The sequence below is a fragment of the Triturus cristatus genome, chromosome 3_1 (assembly GCF_964204655.1).
Source record: "Triturus cristatus chromosome 3_1, aTriCri1.1, whole genome shotgun sequence".
In the NCBI taxonomy this organism is placed as follows: domain Eukaryota; kingdom Metazoa; phylum Chordata; class Amphibia; order Caudata; family Salamandridae; genus Triturus; species Triturus cristatus.
Genome location: NC_140583.1, coordinates 789,861,683 through 789,874,009, shown reverse-complemented (window position 1 = coordinate 789,874,009; position 12,327 = coordinate 789,861,683). Strand labels below are relative to the sequence as shown.

At 43.6% G+C, this 12,327-nt stretch overlaps 1 protein-coding gene across 8 annotated transcripts in view; it reads left to right on the top strand.

The window, feature by feature from the left end:
* The window catches only part of RBM44 (RNA binding motif protein 44), a 2,201,010-nt gene that overhangs the window by 1,104,572 nt on the left and 1,084,111 nt on the right, over nt 1–12,327 (top strand). For all 8 annotated transcript variants that reach the window (XM_085645048.1, XM_085645052.1, XM_085645050.1 and 5 more), the window contains one exon: nt 458–634. In XM_085645048.1, the coding sequence (XP_085501174.1) occupies nt 458–634 (177 nt within the window). The remainder of the gene's footprint in view (nt 1–457; nt 635–12,327) is intronic.

Sequence of the window (12,327 nt, the reverse complement as noted above, 5' to 3'; positions counted from 1 at the left end):
ATTTATTGAGTTGTCCGATAAACTGTGTACATAATATTACTGTTAATTTTAATCTTGTTTTGTTAGTGTGCTTGGGGATAGGCTTTGTAATTTATTTTCACTCATATGAACAGGTTCAAAAACAGGTTTCACTGTCTATGGTTTTAGGGCCTGATCTATTCGAGCACCTTAATCAGATTTTGTATTTTGATTTGTAGAACCAATAATTAGAATATGAAAATAAAAAAGCATACAGATGTAAGGAATAAACTAATAAGGTAGAGCTACAGGTGAATAAGTTAATATTTAAGCTTAAGATTTATGGTGAATGTATTCTAAAGCTTGTTGTTCTTGATTTGATATCCAATTTCACGGAAAGCAACTTTTGCAGGTAGGTAAGTTTTTCTAATGTAGTTATTAGAAAATTAGAGCCACTAGTAGTTCTTAAAATATTTATATATTTTTTCTGCTTTCATAGAAAAAAAGTGGTGTCTGGAGTTTCTGAAAAGTCTCACCCTTTTCGTTGCTGTGTGGATGTTCTGGAGAGGGCTGTGAAAGCGGAGCTTCAGCTTCTGAAGACCTACCATTGGATGTGTCGAGACCGCTGCTGGCAAATGTACAAGCATGCAATGGAGGAGAGCGGTTCAATTACCAGGCATGTGCAGACTTTCATGAAAATAATCAGATTTTTATTTCATGCTATATTTGCACTTCACAGATCTGTACAACCATAAAATGGTGTCTATTTAGGCATACTGACTACACTGCCTACACAACCTGGCCATGCTTGTCCATTGCTCTTTGCTACTCATCTATCCATCTCTGTCCCGGTTCTCCACGCCTGTCCCCAGTCCATTTTGTTCTTTCTTGAGGGCACGATAGCTTAAAAATGCTACTGGGCCATTTAATCCTAAATTCAAGCTCCGGTGTTTTTTTCTTTTTTTTTACTTCACTTTTCTTAAGTAGCCATCAGTTGCGTTTAAACAGTAGAGCAACAAATCCAAAAGGGCCACCACTGCTTGATACTTAAAACAAATATCGACACATGCATCACAACACATTGTGTTGACAGCCATTTTCATGGTTTTTCTTACCATTCCAAGCAGGCCACTATGTGTGCATGCATGTATTGCAGACGGAGCATCAGTTCAGACCAGCTTTGGCAAGGCCAGTATGTCAGCATTTACCCTTTAAAGGCAAAACATCGTGGTTTTGCCAATGCTTGTTGAACTAGACTTTTAACTTCGGGAAGTTGCTTGTTTCTGTTTCGGAACACAGATTGTGACTACAAACTCGCCAATATCTTCACAGCTAATGTCTGTTTTACTTCTACATCCTAGCCTTCTTCCAGTTTTAACAATTGGCAACACACAACACAAAGTAGTGGATCAAGTGCCAACCTTTGTAGTATTTCAAAACCGATATTTGCACTTTGTAACATACATGGTTATGTATATCATAAACAGGCACATCTCCTGGTTGCAACCATCAAATTTTCTTCTATCACAGTCATAATTTTTTGGACCAGTATCCGGCTTGATGTCTTTTCCTCAATCCTTTCTATTTTATGTCCTCTACTCAGCCTTGAGCTTGGTCAAGTTATGCTCCAAACTTTGATTTTTGAGTTTTTGCAGCAGCTGACCCGCCTAATCTTTTAAAAAAAACTTTATTTTACTGACAAGCATCTGTGGTCAATGCAATTTGGAAACATTATTGGCGCTCTGCCGCACAACATACAACTGTGACTTGACAGTTCAATTAATCCGGCCCTGTGAGGTGGTGGTCTCCCTACAAGCCCTTCCAAATCCAACTCTACTCGGTTCCTGTCCCCTACCATCATTCTCCTCTCCTGTCCCAGCTGTTGGTATCCATGTGAATTCCTCTGTAGTGTCCCCATTCCCTCCAGACTTTCCCATGTTTGTGTGCAAAGCCACAAGCTTTGTAAATGAGCGTTCAAGAATCATGCTATGGACCATTCCCCTCCTCCACCGCTCTAAGGGCAGACCCGCAGTACATTTCCAAGACTACGCTATATTACGCTTAGCTGGTGCCAAGTCAAGCCAAGGCAATATTCTTTTATAACTACCTCATATTACAGCGGGCACAGACGGAGACAGTCCGTTTAGGGCCCCTAGAAAGGGTCCAACCCAAAACAGTCCCCAGACTGGTCAGAACCCTGATTCAGAAAACCTCAAGGGCACTGCAATGGCATATAGTGTGTAAAAAAGACTTGTTTCAGGGCAGAGCAGCAGTGGCAGTGCGGCAAGGTAATCTTCCCCATTTTCAACAGCTGCTCTGATGAAATAGGTGTGGTGGAAGTATTTCAGTTGAATTGCTCTGAGTCTCATGGCTATTACTGACTCACGTGGGGATCCCAGTGCCTCCAGCCAGTCATCTTCCTCAAGTGGACCCAGGTCGGTTTCCCATGCCTTGTGCAGTTGTGGGATGGAGTCGGGGTGTTGATTAATAAGGATCTATACATTTTGAAGAGTTTGTGGTCTCCAGGGGCTTTTAGCAAGATCTTGGATTCTAGAGGGCTGCATGTCATAAGGGCATGTCGAAGTAGTAAGTACCTGTATAATTGACTATGGTTAAGGCTGAACTCAATTTGTAAGTCAGTGAAGGATTTTTAGGCTTATTTCTACAATCATCTCGCCCAAGGTAAACATCCTGATAAGATCCCATTGTCTGAATCCCTGTAGCACCATCACCTGTCGAAGCAACTGAACGTTCCAAAGAGGCGTTTCGCACATCATGTGTTTAGCCTACCGAAAAGCTTTGAGATCAGCTTTCCTTACATTTAGTACTGCTTGTGTGGTAAGGAGGGGGAGCACAATCAAGCCCCCATTAAACAATTGTGATCTGGGCGCCCTACATGGCCCAACTTTCAGAGGCATATGATAAGTAGTCAGATGTTTTAAACCCCTATTTGCTTCCAATAATGAGGTGGGAGGCTCTATAGTATGCAACCAAGTAATGTCCTTGTCAAATGTGGATTTAAAGCATTTGGACAGTCAGATTAGTGGAATCTAATTATTCGACAGGAAGCCCCTTAATGAGGCCTCAATCCTAGTGGAAATAGGGTGGAGGGAATGGAAAGTTCTGTAGTTGGTAGAGAAGGCTTGCCAACGTCACCATCTTTAAAACTACTGATGAATTGGAGGGGAAGTGTAGACCAGAACCTGACTTCCTTGAGCATTCCTTCTAGATTGGGATCCAGGTTAGTCTGTCTGACTCTGAGGATCCTTCTAGACATGCATCCCCAGATGTTTAAAACCATCAGTTGGAACTCTGTCTCCTGCCCACTTTGTGTAGAGTAGGACGGTCATTGTGTATATTGAGGACTTTGCCGTGTTGATTTTGAGATCTGTAAAAGCACAGCAGTAGCGCAAAATCTGGAGGACTGAGAACCCAACAGCTCTGAGTCGGTCAAGAAAATGAGAACTTAATCTGCATTGATACTGTCCACAGTGCCTGGCACCCACTTAAATACCTTCACATGAGCATCAATCCAAATCCATGCCGCTAGCAGCTCTATGGCCTGGGCAATAATGTGCCGGGGATAAGGGATAACCCTGTTAGGTGCCACCTTGGATAAGGAGCTTTTGAGAGACAATTCTGATCTTCACTGTTAAAGCGGTGTCTAGCAATTTTACACAACCAATATTTGAGTCTAGAAGTTCATCCTTGCAAGCAGGAAAAACAAGTATTACACATTCAGAGTCAAAGGCTTGTAGAAGTGTATCAGCAAGAGGGCTTGCACCTCAGGCAGTAGATCTGATAGAGCGCATATTAACTTGGCTAATGTTGTCTGGTGGCACAGTGAGGCATGAAGCCGCCTGATCTTGGTGCACCAGTGTGCTCACGATTCGCAGCAGTCAGTTTACAAGGGCTTTCACCCATATCTTTACTTCCATGTTGCGGACGAAGATGGGGCTATAGGACACACAGTGGGTCGCGGGGAGACCTGGATTTGGGATTACTATGATATCCGCGCTGCTAAGGTTGATAAGGAGCTCCCTCACTACCAGTACCTTCCAAAAAACCTCCAAGAATGGAGTCCCCAGACACAACAAATACACTTTGTAAAATTCCACTGGAAAGTCTTTGGTGCTTGGGTTCTTACCCGGCCGCAACTGGGCCAGTGTCTCCCCCCCAGCTCCTCAATAGCCTCAAGAGAGATCTTATCTTCATCTGTCAATTGCTTGACAGAGAGGTCAGCTATAAAGGAGGCTAAGTCAGTAGGCTCCAGTTCTAAATGTTCTGAGTACAGGTTCTTATAAAACATTTCAAATCTGTCTGCTATGGTATGTTCTCTGGACACAGCTATCCGCTGGTCACCTAGAAGTTATACAATGTTCCCATTCTTTTAGGTGTTAAAGCAGAGCCAGTGCAGGGTTTTACTTATTTTATCCCCCCTTTGTTATATGCAGCTCTCTGTAGGCAACCAGGCTGTGCGGCCCACCAATATGTGTCATGAGTAAATTAAAACTCAAAGAATGGCTGGGTCTGGTGTTGAGTGATACTCTGGCTTTGCGTCTCCATATCAGTGAGTTCATGCAGTTTTATTCTTTTCAACCCTGTTGAGTGACTGAGTAGTCCCCCCCCCCCCCCCCACACCCCCCACACCCCCTGCAGGATGGCTTTAAGTACCTCCCAGAGTATCCCCGGAGAAGTAACCGATCCACTGTTGATGGACTTATAGCCATCAATGGCTGACAGGACCTGGTCTCTGTTAGCTGGAATGACAAGCACCCATGCACTTAGGCTTCATGGCAGCTTGTCCTGCTGCCACCTCACCCATATCGTAAGGCCAATTAAGGAATGATTCGATAGGCCACTCACGTGGGTGTGGGCCTCCTGCACTACATGGAATTCAGCATCGGGCATCCGAAAGTGGTCAAGTCGCGAGAAGACTCTGAGCTGTGGAGTAAAATGTGTAAGCCATTTCCAGAGGGTGCAGGTGACACCATTCATTTGTGATGCCAATTTGTCCCAGGACAGTGGCCAGGAGCGTAGGAAAGGTGTGGCCACTTGACTTTTTGTCAGTTTGTTTTTTACTTAGTCTGACTCGAATCTTGCTAATCAGTACACCAGTCACTGTGCTTTCCCCCTAAATAGACCATGTTAAGTACTTTTGCACATCCACAATTGGCTACTGGTGTACCCTTGTAAGTCCCTAGTATATGGTATTAAGGTACCCAGGGCATAGGTACACCTGGGGACTCACTCGACCTGCAGCATGTATTGTGCCACCCATGGGAGTCCCCTCAAACTGCGACTATGGGCCTGCCTTTGCAGCCTGTGGAAGTTGGTGATTGCGCCTCTCAATGGATATAGGTTTTCAGTGTAGTGACCTCAGATACAAGAAAACTTCTAAGTCACCCCTATGACAGGGACTTCAGTCCTGAGGGCAGGCTGCTTGGTTAGAAGTGTGAGGGTGCCCCTGCATGAGCAGGACACCTACAAATCCCGAAGTAGATTCTCCAGGCTTTGTAAGTGCTGTCAGCCATTTTAATACATATAGTAGACATGAGTCAATATGAGATGTCTAACTATATAGTGGCTTACCCGAACGGCGTCATGTTTGGTATCAAACATGGTTGAATCATACCCCAACACCGATTCCAGTGTTGGAAGTATGATCCCATTTACTGGGGGGGGGCTCCCTTGGTGTGCCCCCCCTGTACTACTGGTAACAGTTTCTCAGGGCCTGACAGCAAGGTAGTGCTGCTTCCGACAACAGGCACAATTCTGCCCTCCTGCTGCTGAGCCAAGCTCGAGCAGGTGTAGGAAGAACAATAGGTTTCCTGTCACAGGGAAGTGTGACTCCCTCCCAGACAGGACCTAGTGTATTGTGCTGGGGTGGGGATGCCTGCCAGCGCCACCAGACTGCTTTGCATTACACATTTGGTGCCCTCCTTTCATACTCCACTTTGAGACAGTTCAGGGAGGCTTTAGCTGCCTCTCTTGCACGAAACTGGACAAAGGGCATATCCTCTCCTCTGTCCAGCCCCACCTCTGGAAGGGACCCCCGAGTCGTTCCATCCCTTTCCTAGGGTACTTGAGGGCTTACCTGTGGGTTGCTCTTCAGATTCGTCGTGTGACAAGACTCAAGCCTGAAACTCTTCGACCGTCTGGACACTTGGACTCCGCCTGGAACCGAGACTGCTTCAAGGAAGACTCTTGCTACTCCTGGTCTCATTGTTCTGCAAATCTTCTTCGTCGTCTGTGTCTGTTCTTCTTCCAGGATCTTCAATAGACCTTTGGGCATCAAAGACACCAAAAGTAATCTTCCTTGGAGTGGAGGAGTCACTCCCCTGTATCTGCAGGCACCGTAACAAAGCTGATTGGTCTTCTGCTCCTGACGTCCCACAGACTTCAAAAGGCTCAGCAATACAGGTGTTGTGTCTGCAACTCCCTCGAGGCCTGACCTGTCCTCTCTGCAATTTTGAGGCCAGTATCCCTCGTAGGAACCGCTGGGACTGAACACCTGTGCACCGCATTGACTTGCTGTTGCCAAGGCTTGTTGGCTCTGCACTACAGACATCTTTGGGCTACAAGAAGCTCCAGCCTCCAGTATCTCTTCCTGCCAAGTACAGCATCCTCACCGCGGGCCTTCCTTCTTGGTGAGCTGCTCGAGATCCTCTTGCGACTCCTGTGCCTTTGGCCTGTGGGCCGTCCTGAGGGTCTTCTCCTGCCTCAGTGAACTCCCCTACTTTCTCAGGCCTGTTCTGACTTCTGTGATGAGTCCCTTGCACCTTTCTGGGCCCAATGTTGCTCCTTCGTTGCGCTCCACGCTACTTGCAGCTAACAAGGCTTGTTGGTGTTCCCGCCGGACACCGACCCACTGGTTCACGACTTCCAATATGGGACAGCTCATGCACGGCTCCTGGTCTTTCTCAGTGTTGCCTGGTCCTCACAGCTCCAACGACTATGTCACCGTCAACACTTCTGAACCATCGGTAGGCATTGCTCTGCCGTGCATCCTGGTGTCATTGACTCTTTCTCCTCTTACAGGTTCTCCTCTTCAAGAATCCACCCTTGGATTCCACCTGACTCTTGCACAGTCTTCTCCAGTGGTATCTTCTCCAAAGTCCTCCATTGTTGTCTAGGTTGGTTTCCGAAGTCACTTCACACCTACGCACCCAGCTTCCCTGTTGTAGGTTTCCTGGTTCTTGGGGTATCCACAGGGTGGACTGATGACTCTCCAACTTTGTCTTTCACTGGGTTTCCTCAGGTTCCACCAGGAAGGGTCCCTCTTCTTAAAAACTGCAACCATGACTTACCGTTGACTTCTATTTGACTCGCAGCTGTGTTTCCACTCTGCACACAGCCTCCGTGAGGTTGCTGGGTTCTTTCCTTTGGTGTTTCCTTGGGTCCCCAGCACATCTGAGTCTCTTGGCCCAAGTCTTGACTTCTGTCGCAGTTCACATTCCACTTTTTTAGTATATGGTTTGGTCTCCCCCTGGAGACCACTGTATTTGGTGCTACATACCTTATTGCAATTGAAGTATTGTGTATTTGTGTTGCTATCCCCGAGTAGTAGATATACCAATGTGTTAGTGAGTGTTGTGTAATAAATAGACATATTTTTATATGTACACTGTGTGGTTCTTTTTCATTTAACCTACACTGCATGATTAAACTGATGAAACCAGCTGCTTAACACTCTAAGATAAGCCTGAAGGCTGCTCTCCAAAGCTACCATTTTGAGAATTTTCTACCGCTATCAAAGTCCACTAAAACCACCATAAGGGTTGCCTGGATTAGTGCAATGTGCATCACTTAAATAAGTGTGCACCAATTCGCTACATAATCAACTCTAATTGGCATATTCTAAATTCCACCAGATAAAGAGGAACCTGTATACCTAAACCCCTTTTTGCGTACAGAAAAAATTAAAATCTCAAAGATCTCATTGTAAGATCTCGAATGCCAGCAAAGCCTAAAGACACCATCCAAACCTCAGTCTCAGACAGTACTTTCCCCACTGGAAATTTCAAATGCATGTCTTGCGTTGCATGCCAATTTGCCATTGAAACAAGCACCTTCACTTTTAATGATGTTAGTTTACAACTGAAAACCTTTACCAATTGTAAAACTACCAACATGATCTATCTCCTTCTATGTCCCAGCAATAAGGGACATGTAGGAGAAACTGCACGCTCCGACAACTCAATTAATTGAACACAGGTCAGCCATCCGTACTAAAAAGACACAAGCACCTTTGGTTCAACACTACATGGAAGCACAATACACCACCGAAGACATAAGATGGCTCATCCTGGAAAAAATACAAATTAATTGAGGGAACATAAGCACCAATATACGCAAATGTACAGAGGTATATTGGATTTTTGCTCTTAACACTTATGAAAATGGGATGAATAACGAAATCTCATGGGACCAAGTAAACAGATACAACAACGTCTAAATTTGGTCCCACGGACATATTTACGTTGACCGATACGAATTTGAGGACTATGCCTTTAAAAGGTTTTTCACTTTGACAGTAATCCGATATAACAACGTCTAAATTTGGTCCTAAGGACATCTTTATATTGACCGATACGAACTTATAAGGACTATGCTTTTAAAAGGTTTTTACCTTTGGCAGCCATAGACCGTATTCTGTATTATCAGCTTTAGACTATGTTTCAAAAACATAAATAGGATTTTCTTAGTTTACAAAATATCATAATTTATTCACAATTTCATATTCAGAGCAAATATCTGCATACTTGCATTTAAATTCACTTTTAAAAAACAAGTTAAGCATTTCGTATTCATTATCGATAGCGTTCCTTATAAACACGATAAGATGGCCGCCAGTTTCAACCATTTAAGCCTAGACTGTGAGCTTAATTTTGCTGACACGCCCATTGTCAGACTTGTTGTCGACATCCGGTCAAACCCTCCCAGCAGGTCAAAAACTTGGCGCATTTTTGTTTGACCGGTAGGTATCTATTTTCCTATGACAAGCCCAACAAATGGTAGACTCTATCTGTGCACTCTACAACGTGGGAGAGACGCAGCGTAGACTGTTGGCATTCCATTTTTTGAATCGCAGGTCGGGATTCTCTTTTTTGCAAACATCTCGACTGTGTGGAGCTTCTGCTGTCTGGGTAAGAACCTCTTCAATTATTTTTAACCCGTGTTCTATCAACCGCTATGAGGAAAACCTTCCACATGTATAATACGTACCGTAGATACATTGGCAATTATAACATTCACGCCACTTGTGAAATCATTACACCCTTATTAGGTTGATTCTTTTCGAATCCCTTATGCTCTCTACATTTATCTCCTTCTAATGCAGGAGAGGGATATCCTCCTGGCACTCCCAAGAGAGGCTGCAGCTTTGTCTCCATCGTAAAGATTTACTACACACGGTCAGTAGCGCCTAAGAGCAAAAATCTGTTCACTAATTACATCAGTCTGGTCTGAACCTTATACGAGCTTTCTTGCCTTCTTCTCTTAGGTTAGGGTACGTATTTCTTACCCTATCTAATTTTAGTCAAGGTTTTTTAATTACAAATTCCACTACAGCAGTATGCAATACTAGTATCTCTCTAGTTGCCGAACAAGGGGTGGCTATTACCTTTCTATGTAAGGTATAATGTCTGACCTAGGAATCGTCAATATATGGGTTAGGCAGCCATTAGATCGCACTAGTGGGGTCTACCATAAGTATTTTGGGCAATTATTTGCATTTTCTGTACATATACATGCCAGAAAAGGTATAAGACAAATACGATCTACTACTGGCATCTTTTAGGTCAGCAAAACACACAAAATGATGGACGGAATGTTGCACATTGGCAAAACATTCACCCCCCAGTCACAGATCTGGGTTTAATCCATCGTTATTTTGCTCACCACGCCACCCCAGTTCAGACATGGCCATATGCAAATCAGTCTTGACCCTGTGCCTCATGGGAACAGTCCAGCCCGAACTGCCTAGCCATGCCTTCCCTGGACTGGAATCAAGCATCCTAGGACCGGTTTCGGGGTTTCACCCCTCTTCAGCCAGGATAGCTTGACTTTTAGGTCATATCGTACTGATTAAATTATTTTCCTTCTAGTGTGGGCATGTACCCTCGTTTTTGCCAATTCCTAATTTCAATCATGGCCACCGAGTGAACCCCCTATCACAGCAATTTCCTACCTATAAGCTTCATGCTTAGATATATATTCACGGCTACAACCATTGAAGGTAAGCAGCTTAACATCTAAGTTCTCTGATTTTATCTACATGCGATAGTATCCACATTTACCCATTGTCTTCTCAAAAAAAGATACAGGTATTTTGTCTATAGCTATTTAAACTTTTCTTGTTGAAAATGTATTTTTGTTCATAAATAGGCTCGTTAGAACATCCATAACACAGTATAAATTTCCCAATTACTACGGGAAAGGGTTCCCCTTGTATCTATCAAGGTAATGTTTACATCAAAGTTTTATTAGCATATCTATGCTACATGTACAAGTAACACCTCTGCACATCTTTTATATGTGTACACATCTAGTGGCCCACCATTAACCTTAGTAGCAACTAGAAAGTTGCATTTTGACTCTTTATCCTGGCTGTGCTGTTTATCTTTTCACTTTTCAATCTCTTTAATCACATAGTGACTGGTGAAGGGAACTTCTGTGACATAGCTCTGTTTGACACATGTGAAATGCTTAAATTGATTCCCTTTCAGTATGAATCCACTCTTTATTAGTGCACTTTTCTTGTTCTGTGACAACTTCTTTTAATAATGATTTTAAATATTACTTCTGACTTCCTTGGAGAGCAGAATATTAAGTAGGACCATTTGATGATACTGATGTGAATTTTCTGTATGCACCATGTTTAGATTTCATTTGTAACAAGTACATGGCTTCCTGATGAAGGCACATCTCCGAAACTCGCGTAGGACACAGATTTTCACGATCCATGCCGCATATTACCATCCTTTAATGAAATAAATCAACTTGTCTTGCATAAATTCCTGTTTCCTCTCTGTTTGATACTCTTAGATACTATGTACTAAAGGGTATTGTATAAATGTATCCGCATGTCTGAATATTTACTTTAGGAAACTTGGACTGTCAATGTAGCCGAATGTATTAAAACCATCTTTATTATGCACATTGTATAATTACATTTAAGGAGACCATGTTTTCATCCGTTTTCTTTTTTCTACTTAAAATAAGATAAAAGGTCTATATAAAAAATAAAATATATATTTTTGATACCTTAAACATGGGTGGTTATATATTTTTTATGTAAATAATAAGGTCCACTTTTGAAATTAATTTGCTAAATGTTTTGTTCTCACTCAATAACTTTTCCCTGATTTAGGTATTTTTTTGTCAGGGGTACCCCTATTTTTACATACACTGTGTGGTTCTTAGTCATTTAACCTACACTACATGATTAAACTGATTAAACCAGCTGCTTAACACTCCTTCAAGACAAGCCTGAAGGCTGCACTCCAAATCTACAATTTTGAGAATTGTCTACGGCTATCAAAGCCCACTAAAATCACCATAAGGGTTGCCTGTATTAGTGCAATGTGCATCACTTAAATAAGTGTGCACCATATACTAAGCCAGCCAGCCACCTACCTACAACAACCCTATCCAGATCCCCACCTAGTGCCCAGGGGCTTGTAGGGAGTCTCAGGAGGCGGTTGCTAAGGAGCTTAAAGTCTAAGGACAACGGAGGGGGCATAGATGCACATCGGGGAGAGTGATTTGCCCCCACAGGAGCACAGTGACAGCAATATATCTGCCTAACTTGTCGTGCCACGTTTGCGTGACTTGGAAGGGGACATGCATGTGAAGCAAAATGGCCACCTTGCGGGAACCCCTGGTAAACCCTGCGTGAAACACCTGTGAACCACCCCCCAGGCCAGAAAGGGACAATCTGATGGAGACATCTAGCCCCAGATTCCTTACCTTAGAATATCTCAGGATTCTGGCTGGGTCCAGAAGACTTTTGCTCGAGCAGTACCCTTGCATGCCTGTAGGTGGCATTGGTCGGCTCAGCACTGCGTCGTCTGTGCCGGAAGTGACATCCGCGTCACCTATATAGGCGCAACTTCGGTGTGCTGACATCTGTTATTTTCTTCTTTCCGCGATATTTTGTAGAAAATGTTTGGTGTCTAGGTTTTTTCCTCAGTCGAAGAAAACTTCTGGATTCCAACCATGCGGCGCCTGTTATCATGTCATGTCCGTGACGGAGCCACACTTAGTTTGTCTCTGGTGCCTGGAGAGTGACACAACACAAGCACTAATACATTGGTATATCGCCTAGCCGGAGAAATTAACAATACACCTGAAAACATTTCAAAG